Source organism: Glycine soja, chromosome 6 (genome assembly GCF_004193775.1).
Source record: "Glycine soja cultivar W05 chromosome 6, ASM419377v2, whole genome shotgun sequence".
Classification (NCBI taxonomy): domain Eukaryota; kingdom Viridiplantae; phylum Streptophyta; class Magnoliopsida; order Fabales; family Fabaceae; genus Glycine; species Glycine soja.
The window spans coordinates 15592733-15615154 of NC_041007.1; the positions used below are offsets into that span (position 1 = coordinate 15592733).

Sequence of the window (22422 nt, forward strand, 5' to 3'; positions counted from 1 at the left end):
ATATATATATATATATATATATATCCCAATTAAAAATTAATAAAAAAAATGATTTTATAATAACAATTCTATATTGATAAGTTCTTTTATTAAAATATTTATCCATAATAATTTTGATACTAATATTGTAACATAAAAACAAAGATGAAAAATCTCTACTTTGTATTTTTCATTTTATGTTTTTTTTACATTTCATTTCTTAAAATATTTTTGTGTTTTATCCGCTTTCTTGTAAAAGTTGTTTAATATTACACAAGTTTCTTGAAAATCGATACTTAAACTTATTTATTGTGTTATTTGTGCGATTTGGTGCGCTAGGTAAGAAGATACATGTAGAAAAAGAAATTCTTTAATATATAGGTTTTTCAATATAATAATTGTAATAGCCCAATATCGAACTGCGCATCTTTGAGAAGAGATACGAACTCTATTCACCGGGTGGTTTGCCCGTGGGCTTAGAAGAACAAACTCCTTTTTCAAACTCTTGGTCAAATTTCTTTGCTTTTTCGCCTTGATAGACCTTCCATATTAGGACCATTCCAAATGTTTGCATCACAAACTCAATGGCGTTTCTGAGGTAAATAGGGGTGGAGCTCTCCTTTTTTCTCTTTTAATCAGTTGTAATAGACAAAATCAACTAAAGTCCACACCCATTTTATATTATTTAACAAAGTATCGTGGACGACCAAAAAATACAGTCGATTTAGGTTTGGACATTCATGTCAATGAAAAGTCGTATTTCACTAAACTATGAGATGTACATATAAGTTCTGGTTTGGACATTCATGTCAATACAAAGTCATATTTCTCTAAATCCTGAGATGTACATGTAAGTTGCATGTGGTTTAGCGTTCCCACTTGATTGCCTATAAGTTTTGGTTTGGACATTCATGTCAATACAAAGTCTTATTTCCACCAATCCATTGTACTATTAGCCATGTTTGTGCCAACTTCTACTCGTCAAACCCCATGGTAGAAGAGGGTACATGGAAGAAGAAGAGTGTAAAAGAAAGAATGAGATCATTCATGATGATATTTTATGTGTATTGATCAAGTCTGAAGTGTCTGAATTTATAGGGGATGGGTATCTTTGGTTCTATCTTTAGGCATGATACTTGGCTGCAAGTCTCAAGTGTCTGAATTTATAGGGGATGGGTATCTTTGGTTCTATCTTTAGGCATGATACTTGGCTGCAAGTGATAATTAGTTCACATTTTTTTTGTGATAACATAGCATAGGAGTAAATCTGGGCAATCTACATATTCATTTGATTCATCAATGCAGTCATCTAATCAAATGGAAAAAAAAAACATTTTCTGAATATTGTATAAAAAAAGTAATGATCAAGTGATGAGCAACTTACGTGTTGATTATATGAAGGTGTTCCTAGGCAATTGGATGGATGTCGCGAGACATAGGTTGACGTACGGCCATAGACCATGAATGGTGAACTGTCTGTGCCCTCATCCCGAAGCATTGACATGCAGTGTAAAGGTGGATACCCCTTATATTTGTATGCTCCTCTTCCTTAATGATAATCTCCTCTTTTGTTGAAAAAAATAATACATAAGATCATCTAAACATATTTTTTTAATAGCAAAGAAATTCTCATTCAACTCATGTCCCACCAGCAATCCAACATCAATTTATGCACTACTTGTCACAAGGTCATCACAATGACAACATTCATTTTCCATGTTCATGCATATACCACCAAATCTTGAGCAAAACACTCTTTAATTAATCTTCTTGATTGTTTTTATTATGAAATATTAATTGTTCATTCTTTTCAATCTATCACGTGTTATTTGCATATCTAAATTGAATTTTCATAGTTTTTATTAAAGCATAGCCAATCTCAGTGACTTGCCATTTTCTTTGTGGTCGCCACATAAAGGGACGTAGAGAAAATAATTTTCTTTTTTAAGTTTTTATATGTTTTAGATAAATCATCATCGTTCACATGTCACATTTAATCTAACATAATATAACTAACATAATATAACATATAACACCTGAGTAACCAATGTGTCAAATTAATGAATACATCAATAATTAATAAACTTTACTAATGATAGAGATATAAATAAAAAAAATTTAAATATGATAAAAAACAAAGTTTAAATATATATTAAGAATCATTTACATATTTAAATCTAAAAAAAAATAGTGTAGGTGTTTCCGGCATGGAGGAGAATATTATTGAAAAGATAAAACGTACATATGGAGGAAAGAGATTTAGTCTGTTCACGCTCTTTATGTGTGTGAATCGGTTAAGGACTAGTACCCGTGGCAGACGCATGGTGGGTTTCTTTTGTTTGTTGGTGGTTGGTTTTGGTGGCTATTATCTAGGTAGGCCACGTTGGATGGGTTGTTATTAGTATTTGCTTTCAGATATAGCCGGATAGGTATAGTGGTGGATTTTGTTATCATTGGGTTATTTATCATTTATAAGCATTGATTATAAATGCTTCATTAAATTAACAAAGGTTATAGCATTTCCAGAAGTGAAAATCTAAAACCATCCTGGAACAAAAAAGGCAGAACACAAAAGTTATTCTGCCAACATCCATCAAATCCATCCAGCTATTACAAAAGAAAATAAACAGGGAGCAATACCTCAAAGCATATAATACCCCTGAGCCAGTAACCCACCCATGCACAATCTAAATCATTAAATAGAATTACTGCACATCATCGGTTCATTAAACCAGCAACTCGGGATATAACACTCTTCTTTTAATATGTTGTGGAGAAAGGTCTTTTATGTTTCATATTTTATTATCGGCCAAATGACTTTGATTTTTATCTTATCTTTTTGTTCAGTATTTTATTTTTTAAAAAATTTATTTTGATTCTTTATTTTTTTAGATTGATTCAAAATAGTTTTTTCATTTATTTAAAGTTGATATCATTAATTAATAAAATAAAAGTATTAATAACTAAAAATCCGTCACAAAATATAATTAAGTTTTTTTTCTCTTCATCAACCTCCTTCTTTTATTCTTCCTTCTACTTCCTCATCTCTCTTCAATCCTCCCTCCACTCCATCTTCATCCTCCTTCTGCCACTGCCATGATGACGCCCTCTACGACCTCAAGCCCATGAACATCCTTCTGGATGCCGTCAACGACCTCAAGGTCTTTGACTTCGGCCTCTCCGTCTTGCACAATGGACTCCTCTACATTGCCTACAACACGCCAACCTTCACCTCCTCGCTGACCACCTTCCCTTCAATGACTCCAACATTCCCACCATGTTTAATTGATAGCAAGAGAGAGATTCATATTGAAAGAACTAAGAAACAATAAAACAATGTTGAATGATTGGTTTTGAGGATGTTTTATGCTAAAAGTTGCATAGGTTGCAATATTTTTTTTAATTATTCAACCCAAACCAACTCAATTAAGTTTGGATGGGATTGAATTTTGGATTGGATGACATTGTACGAAAAAAATTAAAATCACTTGCTAATTACACTTTCCAATTTTGTTAAGTACACCTCCATTACCCTTTTTATATTTTAATTGTCTAATATATCTTTTTTCCTCAAAGAAATACACTGCTTGAAAAGTCATTCTCTTTTTCGGAAATATCCGGAATAATATAAACCTATTTAAGAAATATATTTATAAATCTATGATAGAGTTTCAAAAATACGTTTTCAAAATAAATATATATAATTCAGGAAAGACATTTTTTATATTAGAAAAATAAACACTTAATACCTCATATTTATTAGTCTTATTTTCATCTTAGTGATCTTTAAACTCCATCTAAAGTCTTGTTATCATCTTATTTTTATTGTTTTTTAAACTTTAATTTTGTATCCTATATTCATTATATAATAATGTATATATATTACATGCAATACTTTTTTTTCATATGACATTGCATTTTAAGGTATGTCTAATTATTATTATTATTATTATTATTATTATTATTATTATTATTATTTCTCTGATTGTTTCACCCCAGAAGTAATCTTATATAGCTTCTGCATCACTTTTTTACTTGCAAACGTGATTTAGTTAAGTGGATAACGTGTGTATCTTACGCGCGCACAACCAAACAACGGTTCATTAACAAACCAAATGCGTAGCTCCACTCTAAAGCAATATGGTAAAAAAAAACTTACAACCAATATTTTGATCATCAAGCAAATAAAGGAGAAGGGCCCCCTATTTTCGAACCATATGCAACAGAGTAATTAGTTTTTTCTCTTAAGTGAGAGTTACACTTTGACCAAAATAAATGATATGTTACGTTTTCGTTTAATACATAATGCACTCAAACACATGCAAACCTTTTCTCTTTTACCATGGGTACTAAAAGCTTGTCTCCCCTTTTTGGGGCGTTTTTGGCCACAAACTAGTTGCTTGCAATTGTTACCTTTTCATCAGTAAAACCAATTGCATGCTAATATGTAAAATATAATAAAAGTAAATAATTAAATTTGTACTAATGGTTAGTCAATTTTTCATCTCATCATGTGTTGACTTGTAGCATTTAACGATTATTTTCTTTCTTTTTTTAACAAAATTATTTTCTTCTCTTATATACTGACAGACTTACACTCACTAGATGAATTCTAATTCTGCTTAATTGCTTAGGAAGGTAAATTTGACTACAATAATGGTTAAGTAAATAATATAACGGCAAAGTTATAAATTTTGTCTTTATTAACAAGGGTGACTGTTACCAACGTAGTTAAATGTCAAAATGAAATCTAAATAAGAAAATAATGCTGGATCACTAGGGTTAAACCTTTGTTCAAGATGTGAATCAATACTTGCCATTGGATCCCTTGAAATCAATTACCCCTCTAGTTAATCCATTCTATCTCCTATTAAGGGGTACAAACTAGGTGTTTTGAAACACAATTGCTCCTTCATTTTCTTCTATTCTCTGTCCATGGATCTTGAGACAATGTTCAAAGAAAGCTATGTCTCACAGCCAATGGACTTACAAGAAAGCTGCTTGCAACCTAGCATGAAAGATATGCTTCCTTTTGGGAATCTTCCATCTCATGGATTGTTTCAAGATTTTCACCATATTGATCAGTTTCATCACGTGAATGTCTCCTCATCCATCCAAACTCCAAATTTTGATGTTTTTGACAATTTCACCATTACAGGTTCATCACCTGATTTCGATTTTTATGAGTTTAAGCCTTTTGTGGAGGATGGTGGTAATGGGCATGGGCATGCTCATGTTATGGACAATTTCCTTTATGGAAATTATAGCTTGAACCTCCCTCCAAGGAATCAACTAGATATGATGGTTGCAAATCAAAGTTTTTTGCCTTTTAATCCTCAAGAAATCAAGCCCTCCAATTTTGTTGTACCGGATGAAGTTTCACGCATATCCCCGATGAATTATTACAAAAGAGTTGGCGAGAACAAAAATGACAAATCTTATCCAACCACTAGAAGAACATACAAAGTTCGCAAGAAGTCCAACGTAGTAAAGGGCCAGTGGACAATAGAAGAAGATGGGTAAATAAAATAGTAATAATTAATTTCCATTAATTCTGTTTCTTATGGCCATTTACCAAGGTTTTAAATTATACTACGGTTATTTCGTCATGATCCTCAATATTACAGAAACATACAGCTAATATTGCTGAAATTGAGATTGTGGAGACCTCGAAAATTTTGACATTACAGCTAAAATTACGGTCGCAAATGATTTTTGAAAACCTTTCCATTTATACTTTATTCTTTGTTTACAATATGGAATTTTATATATTTCAATTTTTAAAAAAAAAATGCATTTGTTTTTGCGCAAACAGGTTGTTGATTCAACTGGTGGAACAATATGGATTGAGGAAGTGGTCTCATATTGCTAAGATATTGCCCGGAAGAATTGGAAAACAGTGCAGAGAGAGATGGCATAACCATCTAAGGCCTGACATTAAGGTATATATATACCAATTTATTTATCATATTATGCATGAATTATTATATTCAAACACTCAATTTTTCTTCCATCTCACTTTCATCTCATTTTTCTTTCTACCTCTCTTGTAATTTCTCATCATATTATTTATCTCATCTATCAGTTTTTCTCACTTTTTTTTTTTCTCTATCTCTCTTCTTTTCACCCCTATATATATATATATATGCGTGCGCCCATGTGTTTTGAATTCTTGTTGTGCCTTTATGTAGAAGGACACATGGACTGATGAAGAGGATAAAGTACTAATCGAAGCTCATGCTGAGGTAGGAAATAAATGGGCAGAGATTGCTAAAAAGTTGCCAGGAAGAACTGAGAACTCAATTAAGAACCATTGGAATGCAACCAAGAGAAGGCAATATTCCAGAAGAAAGTGTCGCTCAAAATACCCTAGAGGCACTCTTCTGCAAGAGTACATCAAGAGCTTGAACTTAGACAAGAACCCCCCAAGAGATTATAGGAGAAAATCTTCTTCTAATTATTCTAGTGCCATCATGAGTAACAACGAAACCACCACAAGCAAAGTCACTACGACTGCACCAACTTTGCCCCAGACAGCATTTCAATTTTGTGCTGCCACTGATTGCTTGGCACCAAACTATGATTTTAATGTGGTCCCTGATTTCTTCTTTGGCGAGAATTTCTTTGAAGAAGGGTGTAGCATTGATTCTCTTCTGGATGGTGTGCCTTGTGCTCCTCTTATGGATAATATGAAAGATTTTGAAGGAAAATTGCAATGTGATGATCGTACAATGTGTGTTCCTTTTGTTAATATCGATGAGAATCATGTTGAGACAGAGATGCCACTTGAGATGATGGGGGTTGAAGTAAAGAAGGAGCTGGATTTGGTTGAGATGATGTCTCAGATTAGTAATGAAATTCTTCGTGTGTGAGTCCTTGGCATGCACACTAGATATAGGGTTTTTATTTGTTTCAAGTAAATAAATAATGTGGAAGAAAATTCAGAGGGATGATGAGGAGATATATGGAACTTGGACCCTGAGTATTCGTCCATTAATTACATGTTTCAGAAGCACTACAATCAACAATATTGGACAATATGGCTACAATCCAGAAAAGAAGAGCATATTGTAATAAGGAAAATGTAAACACTGATACTCATCAATAAAAATAATAGTAATACTATACTCATATTATAGGTATTGTTATAAGTATCGTTAATTTTCTGTTCTGTTGGATGGGGGTATATTTCATGTTTTGAATTACCAGCATGGGGCAAATATGGCTACAATCTAGAAAAGAAGAGCATATTGTACTAGGAAAAATGTAAACACTAATACTCATCGATCAATAAAAATAATAGTAATACTATACTCACATTATAGATATTGTTATAAATATCGTTAATTTTCTGTTCTGTTGGATGGGGTATATTTCATGTTTCGAATTACCAGCATTGTGCAAACGGAAATAAAATGGCATCTTACTTTCGTGGCTTTTATTTTTTAAATTCTGTAAATCAATATGGTTACACAAAAAAAAAAAAAAAAAAAAACTTAGTACTGTGACATATTTGCAGTTTTAGATTTCAAATGTTTAAGGAGATATGGTAGGTATAGATCTCTTCCTGTAAAAATAAAAAATAAAAAATGGGGCAATGTTTGAAATTACTACTTCTAGTCTGTTTTATATGAATCTTTAGGAAGATTAATTTGTTTTATTTCCTTTTATAAGACCTTTCAAAATTATCTACAATATTTATTTTTTTCCCAAGAAAATCCTTTAGTTGAGAAGTATTAATTAATTTACTGGAAAGAGATTACAAAAATGAAACTTCAATGTTAATTATGTGAATTGATGACAAATTTAATTTGTGACTAAATTCCTTAATTCTTTCTTAAATGCTTATATCAAAGGTAGTATAAGTTTTTTTTTTTTTGAAAGTATAAGTTTTCTAAAAAATTGATAAGTGTATCCATGTTATCAAACTCTCGAATTAGTTTATTAACTCTTATAAGTTTATGAGTTTTTATTTATTCTCTACTAGTTGTCTCATATGCAAACTCTCTTCTTAGAAGACTCGAGATAGACTCTATGTAAACTCGATAAACCTCTAAGTTCAGCAAGTTAAAAAAATTAGACAAAAATACACATATCGTTTTGGGTTTTTTTCCTACACATTTAGGGTTCAACATACCTCCATTTGGTGTATTGTTCCTGAATCAAATCATCATTATCTCTAACAACATCAAATCCTCATTATCCAACAAGATCAAATCCTTGATGGGAATACTCTATGTCTCTACTACTACTATCACCTTCGCAAGTTATAATCTAGTAATCATGCATTACTAGATTTAGTTATTTAAGTGTAATAGAATTTATGGTTTATTATTTTGCTTTATTATGTTATTGAAATGTTGAATTGATATGTTATTTATAGGTATTTTATTATTATTTTATATAAAGTAAACTCTTATAAATCTATGAATCGAGTTTATGAAACTTCTACTAATTTATGTAGACTTTCAAGTTTGATAACCTTGATTGTATGTATTATGTGACACACTACCAAACATATAATTGTCATTATTTAAAAAAAATGCCATTTAGGTCGATGAAGTGGTAGAAAGGACAAATTAGTTAGAGGATAAAGATGAGAGGATTTTTTTTTAACAAAAGCAATGATGAAGATGAAACTTCATGTTGTCATTGTTTTTTATTTATGTTATTCTCTCTATTTTAAAAGAACTTGGTACTTTAAATGTTTTAATTTATTACAAATTATTTATATCTTAAAGTGTACTCTTCTAGTACTTTTTATAAGAATTGTTTGGAAAAAGTTTATCAACCTTTCTGTAAAATTAAACTAAATTAATTATTGTATATTAGCTTTTTATATAAAAATACCCTAAATCACTCAATAACTAATAAGGGAAGATCACTATAGGTAGAATTATATATCTCCCTTATTCACTTTACCCCCTACCTCTTATAGAATGTAAAAAGTTACTTAAGTGAAAACATATTAATTAGGAGGAAACATAATTATATTTTTGGTCCTTAAACTTTTTTGAGTTTTCACTTTTAGTTTTTGAACAAAAAATTGACCGATTTTGATCTTTAATGTTTACTTCCATTTTCATTTTTCGGTCCTACTATTTAAATCTAGGGATGACAAAAAAATTCATACCCACATATATCCGTAGATAAAATCCGTCATGGATAGATGATGAATATTTTAAATGAATATCCGCTATCAACACATACGAGTATTTTTATACCCGCTCATAAATGAACCCGCTCATAAATGAATAGGGTGCAGGTATCACAGTACTCATACTTGCAGATATATTCTACCAATGAAGTTACAAAAATACCTTCATATATATGTTTTTCTTTGAATATTGTAATTTTTTTTACTTTGAATTTACGTTTATTTATGCTTAAGAGATATTTATTTCATCTATAATTTTGTTGTATTAATATTTCTTTTATACTCTAAGTTTTTAATTTACTAGTTTTACTTGATGTTGAAAATCATCTTTTTTATTTTTTTTTTAAATTTGAAGTATTCATGGATATCCGTGAGTATAAAAAATTAACAAATATTTTCCAAATAAATATCCGACAGGTAATGGGTGGACAGTGGACACGAGTTTTCTCCAATAAGCGGGTAGTGGATAGTCCTTACCCATGCCTGACCCTATCCATTGTCATTTTTATTTAAACCTCTTAATTATGTGCCAAAAGTGAAAAGTCAAATAAAAGAAGAAAATAATTTTGTAAAAAAAAGAAAGAAAATAATCGTTAAATGCTACAGGTCAACACATGATGAGATGAAAAATTGACTAACCATTAGTACAAATTTAATTATTTACTTTTATTATATTTTACACAAGTAAGACCGATGATTTTTTTTGTTTGACTAAAAGTGAAAAGTCAAATAAGTTCTAAGGGACAAAAACATAATTAAATAATTTTAATGGTAATAGTATTTTTCAGAAATTTATACAAATTGCTGATAGATTTCATATTACTAGTTAAACTAACTAAATTTCTAGGTTCATTGAGTTAAAATGATCCACAAGACTGGAAGTACTTTTAATTATTTTTTTATTTCTTACGCATGAACTAAATTGATAAATTAAATGAATAATTTGTAATTATATATGATATATGCTTAAATTAATTAATGTATTTAAAAAATTTCTTAAATTTTATCCGTAAATGTTAGTTAATTATTTTTATTAAAAAATATCAATTAGAAAATTCAAACTCATAATTTCTCCCTCCTTTTTCTTTCTTTATTCTTTCTCAATTATTTGACCAACCTTATATTATTTATATTAGAAAATGATGTAAATTTCTTAAGAAAGCTATTAATTGCACAATTACTATGAGAATAAACCTTCCTTTAACAAAAATATCCTTCTTCAAAATAAAATCCTTATTAAAATAATTAGAATGTTGTTGTTGTTGGATAATCAACGCTCTACCCACATTTACAAAAGATCGTAAAAACCAACAAAGATTAGACCCTAGAAATATAATAACAAACACATAATTTAATGTGGTTCAACATCTTTGACCTACGTCCATGAAATCGTCTCAAAAGTATTTTACTATCATAAAAAATAATTACAAGATTGTAACTCACCTCAAATAGTATATCACTCTACAAACTCGAGTACCTCACTCAATGGTTACAAGAAGTGATCACAGTCTCACACAAAGATATTTTTTTTTCAACAAAGTGACTTTGGTTCACAATTTCTCTTTTCACACACTCTCTTTATGTATTGTGTTTTTCCACAAATTTTCTTCTCTATTTATAGTGAAGATTGTCACTAACTATAATAAATAAGTTCTCTTGGAACTTGAAACAAAAATAACTTCCAATCATCCACTCAAATAATCTTCATCTAGTAAAATATAATCTTTCACTTTGTATTTAAGTCACCTAAATCTTAGTGATAAAAATCAAATTCTCAATATAGATGCACTTTATCTTTTGGCTTGAAATTCTAGAGTTTTAAATTTATTTAAACATTTAAGTGAAATATCAATAGATTATAGATGAATAAATTACTGCAAAATAATTAATGCTTTATTAATTTTTTAGAATAATAAATACTTTTAGATATAAACATTTTTTAACAAAGGCGACATATAGAGTATGAGACGGAGAGGAAAGGTATATGTTAAAACAGAATGTAACAAAAACAAAATGTTAACAGAAACTAAAATAGAGAAAAGTACCGTATTATCATAATTATCTTGACCTTTATAAGTAAACCAAACTAAACATTTAATGAATGCGTTAATATTTAAGTCTTAATTGAAATTTTTAATGTGTTTACTTCTGTTAAGACTTAGTGCGGTAAATTTGTATTGTATTGCTAACACCTAACAATTCAAAACTGAATTAAATGAAATATTGCAGCCGTTTAAAATACAGCTAGATGTATATATATATATATATATATATATATATATATATATATATAACAAATTATACAAGAATTTGTAAAATATATTTTATAACATTTATTAATAAATGATGTATAGTAGAGAGATAGCGATAAAAAAAAAAAGGAAGGATTGTATAAACTGTTGTATAAATTATTATATCAATAATATTTTTCTTTAAAACAACGAGCTAGAAGCATTCGAAACACTAATACAGGAAATGTAAGTATACTTGATTTGCTTGCTAATCTATTTTTAAAACATACATACACTCTCATATAAAATATAATAATTAATTGTAGTCACTATATGTTAATTATAATCATATTTATATTTTGAATTGGTGGAGCTATATACGGTAAATTCGAAAGCATAGTAATTCATACTCATTTACAAGGGTAAATCGAGAGCGGTAGGAATTCAAAATGAGACCACAGATACTCTTTGTATATGGCTTTAGGTATCCTTGGTACCTATTTTTTAATTTACACTATGTTATTTGTTGATGAAAAAAAAAATGTTCTTCTGAAGAATCAAATGTAAATTTTCTTAGGTTTATGTAATATTTACTTGGGCTTGTGTGCAATATATATGAGTAAAAATTGAGGTAGGATGATAGGATGGGCTCCAAGCCCAAAAATAATAAAGTTAAATGGTTAAAGAATTTAAAGTTTGGACTTAATTAGTCTATTATTTGTAATATTATATAATTTTTATTTTAATCCTTAAAGCTAGATAAGGACACTTGAAGAGTCATCATTCAATGATATGAAACATCTTAGTCATTGATTACTTTATCTTCTTTTAATTCTCTTGTGGTAGTCTTAGATTTTGCAGTAGCATAACTATTAGTTTTCAAACATTTAGTACTTTCATAATGTCGACTCCGCCTCTCATGAATGATTCGGACAACTTAAGATCTTAAATCTTTCCATTCACGCCTTTAGGTATATTAAAGCTATATAAATAAGAGTAGGTTGTTCTGATTGTAAAAGTTTGAAAGATGTCAAGCTTCTAAATCCATTCATTGCACCCATCAAATACTTAAAGAAAGAGGAGTAGGTTGTTATAATTGTAACAGTTTGAGAGGTGTCAAGCTTCCAAATCCATTCATCGCATCCATCAATACTTAAAGAAAGAGATGTTAAGATTTTGATAGTTCTTGGTGAAATTGCTCTCCACCCATACAAACAAGTTTCTCCTCCATCTCCATTTCCAGTTTCAACTCACTCATGTTTGCGATGAAAGCATCTTAAACATGTGAAAGTTGAATTAAATAGTGCAATTTTTATTTTTAAAAAAAGGGGTTTTATTAAAAATTACCAAATCAGTTTTAGAAACACCAATCAAAAACTAAACCAAATTGATCGGTTATAGAAAAAATAGTGCAAAAAATAAATTAAAAAAATGTTTTAATCTGTTTTAACTTATTTGGAATGGATTACTCTTTCATTATTATTATTGAATTAGATCTGAACACCCTAACACAAATGTCCCTCCACTAGAGAAAAGTTGTCCTCCAATTCATATTACAACTAACGTCGACCAAATTAAACAAAGCTTTGTTGGAAATGATTATTGGGCTAGGTATTGTGTATCTTTTTGGTTTGAGAACTTTCAACTACCAAAAGTGCTATTGGCACTACCAACACATACGAAATCCCTCTTTTGCCCAAATTCCTACACCCCCTACCCTTCCCCTGAAACTTCTCTCTCGCGCCACCTCACCCCCTCCCCTTCCATCAAATTTTGTCCTTTCCTTCGAGCCACGTCACCCACCCCAAGTCGTTGTGTCGTGCCACCTCACCCTAGCCCTGTCTCGCACTCTTTCTCCTCAACCCATTTGCTCCTCCCTCCCTCACCACAACGATGGCCTCGGCTGGGATGGGGGATATTTGGGTTTGGAATCTATGAGGGCTATTAATGGGTTTGGGATGCTGATTGGGGGTTTGCATTGTTGGGGTGGTTTAGGTTGAATCTGTGTGTTTGGGATGGTGATCCCACAAGATATATTGTTGTTGTCAATGGGTTTGGGATGGTGGGTTTAGCTATTTGGGATGGTGGTGAATCTGTGTTGATGTTGAGCCAACAATAAAAATAAGATTATATTATTGTATCATGTATAACAGAATCATATTCCCATTTTTTTTTAAATTTTTTTACCTTCCATATGTGTTACATAAACACAAACACAATTTTATTATATAAGTATCCAACTTAATCATGTTTTTGTTGGAAGGACAATTTCAAAAAAATGCAAAAAGCTACGCATGCGGGTAGAGCCATTAGCACTTCTGGTAGTGCCAAGTTCTCTTTTTCGTTTTTGTGAAGTCTTTACAGTTCAATTTGAATGTATTTGTAGATACAAAATTGTCCAATTCAAATATAAAAATAATATTATAATTTGTTTCGAATCAATTTGAATATAATATAAAAATTTAATTTAATCTAAATGATTAAAAAATGTTTGAGTTGAATTAAATGATTCATTTTTGTTATTTGACTAATGTTACTTAAAACATTATATTAACACGTCCGTTTTTTTAAAATAGCAGATTTTCATGTTTATATTCCCCCCTTTTTAGCCTTTAATTTAATCAAAGAACTAGCTAGCTATTTACTTTATAGATTACTTGATTTATATAATAGATGTGTGCGTGTGGGGGGGGGGGGGGGGGGGGGTGTTGAATTCGTTTAAAAATTAAGTTGAGTTTGCTTATTTTAAATAATGTGGTGAGATTTTGATCTTTTAGTATCTAATAAAACAGCTTAAAGGATTTAAGTATTTGGCCATTTTTAATTAGTTATTTAGTTTTACTTAGATATATATAAAATATAAAATGTACAATAATATATTTTGTTTTAATTTAAAAAAAAATTCGAAACTGATTCAAATTGAATAAAGAAAAAGACTCTAATGGTGGTTAAAAAAATAAACAAAGAAAGAGTGATTTTTTTAGTTAATGATTTGATCGATATTTAAATTTTTTAAAACAATTTTGCAATTAGAAACAACTTAGATTGGATGTGAACACTTCTACTTTCAGAATGTATAGATAATTTGTAAGTTATAGTGCGTGTGGAAGTGACAACATCGTATGCTTTCCACTAAGTTATGTCTATCTATCTAGAGATGATCCTAAAAAATATCACGAATCCTCATCCAATCCATTGAAACAACCTTTTCATGTGTCCCCAATCATACATGCCTTTTTTACAAAGTAGACAAACATATATCAATCTATTATTTATCCACAGTGCATTGTCATGCAACTAATTAAAGTTTAATGTTACGTAAGAATTAATTAGTTCATCATACTTTCAGCTGCACTTTTTTGAATCAGAGTGGACGAGACCACCTTAGATGCATGGGGTCAGCTTTCTAACTTTGATAGCTGCAAAGAATGAAAGACTTATCGTCTCTTTTTCGATAGATATAGTGCCACGGTAATAAATTAGGAAGGTGCATGCTCTATATATGATAGAGGAATTTCATCGGAAGAGTTTATTATCTTATTAATTTGTGGCACTAGCTAATCCCTAAAAAAGATTGCACATGCCCTTATAAAATTGGAGATTCGACCTGGTTGTACAAGATAATATTTATATACAAGACTATTTTAAGTTTTAATTATTTCACACTCTTTAAAAAATTAATCACATTAAATTTATCAAAAATTTATACCACTTTTTAAAAATTATCCTTCATTTATCTTTTTACTTGTTGTTTCTTATCCAATTAATTAATATTTAGATAAAGAATATTGCAATTAATTAAGAATATTATAAAAAAAATTAACACACCATATAAAACGGATTTTATATATAGAGATAATCCACGGTCACCAGGTACGTAGGACCAATTACTTTTCATTTATTTTAAAGTTATATCGTCTTTTCATGTATTTCCTACAACAACTCCCTCTTAATAAATAACATCATTCTTTACCAATATTTTTAAAATTAGATTGATTATTGAATCGGTTAAGAAACTAATTTAAGATTTAATGATTAATCGTAATCAAATTAATAATAATAATAATAATAATAATAATGATAATAATAATATAACTTGATAATACTAACAAAAATAAAAGTGTCATTTCATAGGTTCTTAACATTCAAAATAAACATCAAAATTTAAATCAAATATATCATAATACTTAGATTTAAATTTTAATAAAATACAACAATATCAATTAACAATAACAAGATTACATATTGAATAAAAACAATTAAAAATTAATATAATATAAAATTATAAGAAATTAAGATATGAAAAATATAATCTAATACACATGACTAAATTATATGTTTTATAATTAATAAAAAATTAATAATAATTGATAAAATAATTTATACCAATTGGTAAACCATACTAAATATGTGTTTTTACCTATCTTAAATTGTTTTAGATTAAATGTGAATTTTTTAAAATAAAAATAAAAATTGTTCAGACCGATTCTCTACACCGGTTTTAGTCCTATTTGACTGGTTTTTGACCGATTTTGTCGGTTCTAAAAATGCCTGGATTTTAAGTTAACGGACTAGTTACCAATTTGATTCTCGGTCCAATTAGTCGAATTGGCCGGAATTGGTCTGATTTTCAAAATAATATTCTTTATATTTATATATATATATATATATATATATATAGAGAGAGAGAGAGAGAGAGAGAGAGAGGTTCTTTGAGTTATTTTAAATTATTTGATCTAAATTGGTTTCCTGTAACTGTCACATTTGATGAGTTATTTTTAATTTCTAATAACTGTTTGATTCAAAGCTGATTTCTAAAAATATATATACACAAAATAAAATTAAATACTTTTATTAATAGTTATAGATTATCTTTATCATTCTTATTATTGTTGTTATGTGACAAACTTATAGATCGGTAAGATATGGACTCATCACACCGCCCTGTACAACATGGATTAATTTAATTGTGACAAGCATATCGATCGGTAAGGTCAAGTTGCCAACCACCATGTGTGATAGGAAGACTCGATGATGTTAATTATTATCATCTTAAAATCAACACTCATGAAAATGTAAGTTTGAGAACGACTTTATATATCTCTTGAACATCATCATAGAATTAATTTATGGCATAGTATGTATAGTTACTTTGAGGAACATCTATTCAATATCTGTTTGCTATATATAGCTATTATCTAAAGTTCAGTTCACTAGCTTGTTTGATTGTCATTACTTATGAACCTACTCTTAATTAATGTCAACACCCCCACCCTCCCCATTTTTATTAACCTTGAAATTGGACCTCCTCAACCATAGGGGGGAGGCAGCATATAGGACAAATGTTCAGGTATAGATCAGAGGCGCCCCTTTCAACTTTTCAATCCTCAATCCATTAATTGAAAGGAGAAATATGCAAGTGATCATGTGTCTAAAGCTTTTTTTATTGAACATGATTAGTGCTTATTAGAATGTAGGGCCACATTTTCTGTCAGCTCTCAAACTGATAGTATCAAAAATTTGTTTTCAAACCGGCCAGGGAAAACCAAATGCCTACTACTAACATGTCATATCATGGTCATGTTGTGTATGCATGCCTTCATTGTCATTATTAATCATTACTCATTATATTGAAATCAGTACAGTATACTTCATGGAAATTTTTTGCGTACGTAAATGTACAGATGATCCAATGCATGAGTAGAGTAGACACAATGTTTTGGAAATTTGGTGACGGTAGAATCCTCTCGATCTGCTGCCATGGTTAGATGTTTTATTGTATGTATTGTTTGAGTCTTGATAACTTGGTGACTTTTAAACAACCTTTTTTTCGTTAGTGTAGACACAAATGGGCTTTGTTTTTGGCTTTGGAGGAGGTGCTACTAGTTAGATTTGCTGTCATGTTCTTCCTTTATTGCTTATTATTAAGGTATAGTGTGTCTTATAAGGCATTGATTCTAAATGTGAATTTTTAAGGTATAGTGTGTCTTAGAAGGCATTGATTCTTCATTCTGGTTTTGAGGCCGGGTCTTTTAAAAGGGTTTGTTAATTGATAGACTTTGGTTTTTGATGGCTCAATCCAAATATAGTTGATTTTGTTTATCTTTAGTTAGCATTCCTCATTCATTCTCAGGTTTTCAGTTGATGAGTTTCTTTCAAAGTTCTTCCAGGTGTTTAGTTTGATGTACATCAAACTACGCCTATATAGTGGGAATTGGTGTTGGCGTTGCGTCTTAGAATTTTTTATTTGAATCTAATTGAATCTCACAAAATTTTAGCCTGTAAAATAAGGATTGTCTCCTAATACTCATATATATTATTTTAATCATATCATTAATTAACGTGAGATCTCCAACATTCTGATCATCATACATAGAGGTCAAATATCAGGAATTGCCTAATTTGGGAGATTGATGGTTGCTGTAGTGACCTGTTGAGGGAGGTTACGTGTGTCGGCTGCATTTGGTCTTTATGCATGATAATGCATCTACGTATAATCGATATACAGGTCGTTGATCAGAATAATTGCTCATGCAAACAATATTAGTATGTTGAGTGAGTTTATAGTAGTATAGGTCTCTAAACGTGTGATGGTAATTATCCTTTCAATCTTTTCTACGTTGCGTGCAGGGGTGTCCTAATTAATGAAGAGCAGAGATGACCAAATTAGGCTATAATGTGATTAATGTCTAGTGGTTTTATTCATATACCTAAAGGTAGTTATGGATGAATTAAATTCAGGTTCAACTTTTCTAGCCTATTGATATTTGATATATATGTTGTTGGCTTGGAAACGCAATATGCATGATATCATCATCCATTTGATTATATCAGCTTAGCACATAGAATATTGGAGCTGGTTGGTTTTGAAGGCTTCACAGGGCACAAGTTTTATTAAGGTTTATTAATTAGTTTTATATACACAAAAAAATATATGCCACTTTTAATTAAGTCTCTTTTGGAGTTGTTTCAAATTCTATGTTTTGAATGCTTCAAAGCATGCAAAGAAAGAAAAACTTCAAGATCACTTATAAATGAGATAAAATAATTAAATTTCTTAATTGTATGTTTTAAGAAAATAAAGAAAATAATAAAAAGAAGGAATATATAAAAGACAAAGAATGTAATAAGAAAATAAAAAATATTTTCAGTGTATAAATGAGAATATTAATTAAATTTCTTAATTGTATGTTTTAATCTCAGAAGACATATATAAATAAGTAAATGTAAAATTTACTTCACAAATTTTTACATATGAAAAATGTTTGGTATTACAAAAAAAAATACTGCACGAAGAAACACAAAAAAAAATGTAATTAGTCATTTTTAAAAGATAAAATTTATATGTAATTCTTTACAAAAAAATCTTTGGTGTTATTGTCAAATCAAAATTGAAATTTACTAAATTAAGTTATATATCATACTAATATTTAATATAAGCAATATTTATATATCATACTAGCATTTATTACATGAATTAATTAAAATTGAAATTTTAATTAAAGAAAAATATATAAAATACAAAAAAAAAAGTATTTTTCTCATTTTAAAATACCCAATTATCCTTATATTCTGTGTAGGGTACACTCAATTATTTTTCATTTCTTTAAAAGCTTTCACGTCTTTCCTACAGCAACTCCCTCGTAACAAATTGTAGCATATTTCTTTACGTGTATAACAGTTGTTTGAATTGATTTAAATTTTAATCTAAATATTAAGGATCTAGCTCAAATAATAAAACAGTGTACGTGCATGTTAATTATTATAAATTTTTTAATACCAGAATTTGACTGCTCTTTTTGAATAAAAAAATAATCTAAATTGATTCCTTTAATATTAATATAACATTATAAAGTAAATATCTAATTATTATCGGCTTATGTTTTAACTACAATATATAATTACAATTGATTAAATCAATAAGTTATAAATCATTAACTTTTATCAGTGGAATAACTTATCCGGTTGTAAAAAGAATAAACCATCATTGGTCTCAAGATTAATTCGTTGTAAAAACATTACTAAAAACATATGCACAAAAAGAAAATTTTTGGTAAGATAGACTCATCAGTTGCCGCCCCTTACAACTCTAGTTAGTTGTGACAAATATAATGGTCGGTAAGGTCAAGTTCCTAACCACCAGGTGATTAAGACTTGATGATATTATCATATATCAAAATCAACACTCTAAAATGGAACTTTAGGAACGACTTAATTATATGCGAATTAACAAAAATCATTGTAAAAAAATTAATTAATTTTATGGAATATATATGTACGTAGTTACTTTGAGGAATATTGGTATCTGTTTGACATGTTCAATTATCATCCAGAGTGTTCGGGATCACTAGCTAGTAATCATTATATATGAACCTTCTCTCAAATCCCCCATTTATATTAATTAACCTTTTAGTTCAATAGTGTCCTAGTGGCGAAAGCATGAATTAGTTCTTAATTACTGGCATCTGCAACCATATATAGGACAAGGGTTCAGGTATAGAAGGGTCCCGGCCGAGGTTCCCCTTTCAACTTTTCAGGTACCATCCTCAAGCCATTATTGAAAAGCAGAAAAGATGCAGGTGTATCTGATTGAACTTCTTAACGCTTATTATTAAGTGTTTTAGGTTGAGATGAAAGATGTAGGGCAGCCACCTTTGACAAATACTATTTCACACGTACCTGAGTTTTTTTTTTTCTTTTCAAAGAAAAAAGTCAAATTCTAATATAAAAAATATATAATAACTCATGTATTGATGTAAAAAATTTATAATAACTCACGTATAATATTTTCTTAATAAAGATCTCGCTTTAAATTCCACTATTTTAAATGCATGAATCTTGTAGATCTTAAGATTTGTCCTAAATAAACTCTCAAGATCTAATTTTGAATTTTTCTTTCAAAGAAAAAAGAGAAAGAAAGATGTAGGACCAGATGTTCAGTCAGCTATCCAATTCATAAATATCAAGACTTTTGTTCTCTAGTCAGGAAAACGAAATGTCTAGCCATTATATCATGGCATTGCGTGTATGCCTTTATCGCCATTATATTGAAATCAGTACTTCATGGAAATTTTTTACACAATTAAATGTACAATCCAATGCATGTGTACATTATATAGGCATTGATGTTACCACTACTACTTCCAATAGATACGGTAAAAAAAAAAAAAAGGAGGTTAAATTAGTTCTTGAATTGTTTTGAAAAAATTTAAAATAAATTTATATACTTGAAAATGTTGTAATTAGATTTCCAAATTTATAAATTATTCTTTATTCAATTCATAGGTTAGGGTTCCGTTATAATTAGACCAAAATAAAATGAAAACTTATTTAAAAATTCTCAAATAGTTCAGGAATCATCTCAGTAAGTTTAATTATTTAGTAATAGGTCCTTAAGGTAAGTGATTTAAAAAAAATCAAATAGATACATTTATGTTTGGAATTAGTAATAAAAATAAGAATATTTCATCTAATTATGACAAAACCCTAAATTAGAAATCCAATTATAAATTAATTATAAATTTAGAAACTCAAATATAAGAATCTATTTAAAACTCAATCATAAAAATGAATAAACGAGCACTTTAAACTATGAACCACCAGATCCCAACATCATCCTACTTATACAAGAACATAATAAAAAGAAGGCAAAATTATATTTTTGGTCCCCTAATTGTCTCCAATTTCAATTTTAATTTCCCTTTAAAATTATTGACGCATTTAGTCCTCCAATTATGTTCAATCTCAATGTGATCCCACGTGACTATTACACAGGAACATTGACTACCACGTGTCACGTTCTAATTGAACGTTGATTCTATAGACTATGAAAATGTATTGTTGTTGTCAACGTCCAATCAGAACGTGACATGTGACAGTCATCGTCCAATCAATCGTGACACGTGACATTCAACATTGTGACAGTTAACGTCTAAATCTAAACTTAGACACCACATTTACAAATATAATTGGATGACTAAATGTATCAATAATTTTAAAGGAAAATCAAAATTGAAATTGAAGATAATTAGGAGGATAAAAAAATAGATCCTTTTAAAATTAAAAGGCAAATGATAACAGTAGTCTTAGGACATAGGTTAAGATACTAAAAAGAGAGAAAATTATTAAAATGCATAAAATTATGCTGTTTATAACTTTTTTTATGTTTTTCTATCATTTCTATAATAAATATTTTCTCATTTTAATTCTTTAATTAATACTTTAATAATATTAATTACCAAAGACCCAAATTTAAAATGTCAGTTTGCACTTTTGATTATGTATGTATCACATGACATATACATTAAATTTGGCAATGAATGAGCAGCTGACAAGTTAAGTTTTTGACTGACTCCCTTGACGCCACTATCCATTTATGAAATGAAAAGCTTTGTTTTGTGAAAAGTTATAGGGTAACTATAGTATTTATTTCATTTAAAATTATATTCTCTACTTAGGTATCACTAAGTCCTAAATTAAGAATTAATCTTTAGTTAATCAAAAACTGAAGCTTGTAAAAAATCTCAGAATCCATTAATTAAGAAATAAAAAACTCTAATTAAAATACTAAAAAAATGAATAAGTGAAAAATTAACATTTTTAAGCGAAACAAAGTTTAACTTAAACTTGAACCTAATTGTCTAAAGGCAAAAGCAATATTTTAATGAGTAAAATGAAGTTTGTTTGTGTATTTATAATTAGAACTTTTCTTGACAAACCCTTCATGAACTTAATCCAATGTCACACCGACAAGTTTCATGAAAACTTTATAACGGTCCCACGTGTTGAGAGACTACTCCTAACACTAAGGACAAATAATAGAAAGTGTATTCTCTTTTTATTTTTGGAGGGGGATGGGAGAAGGTATTTTTTCAGCTTAAAATTAAAGCCTAATCCTCGGAGATACTAAAATTCATTTAAAAGATTGATATATCTTGATAGATGTTTTTTTTATACGGGTCAGGAATTGAAGTTGATACCAATATGTAAGTGTATCATTCGAAATGTTGATACCAACATCGGAAATCTTTGCGCAAATCTATCTAGTACAAGATT

The 22422-nt window shown here is 29.2% G+C and overlaps 1 protein-coding gene across 1 annotated transcript; it reads left to right on the forward strand.

The window, feature by feature from the left end:
• Positions 1-4914: 4914 nt before the first annotated feature.
• Positions 4915-6851, forward strand: LOC114415854 (transcription factor MYB98-like). Its single transcript, XM_028380713.1, has 3 exons — positions 4915-5498; positions 5795-5921; positions 6171-6851. The coding sequence occupies exons 1-3, from the start codon at positions 4915-4917 to the stop codon at positions 6849-6851; spliced, it is 1392 nt and encodes a 463-aa protein (XP_028236514.1).
• Positions 6852-22422: the final 15571 nt, after the last annotated feature.

Coding starts and splice junctions, on each gene's coding strand:
- LOC114415854 (XM_028380713.1), top strand. CDS start 4,915: ATGGATCTTGAGACAATGTTCAAAGAAAGCTATGTCTCACAGCCAATG. Junction 5,499..5,794: donor TGGACAATAGAAGAAGATGG/GTAAATAAAATA, acceptor TTGCGCAAACAG/GTTGTTGATTCAACTGGTGG. Junction 5,922..6,170: donor ATCTAAGGCCTGACATTAAG/GTATATATATAC, acceptor GCCTTTATGTAG/AAGGACACATGGACTGATGA.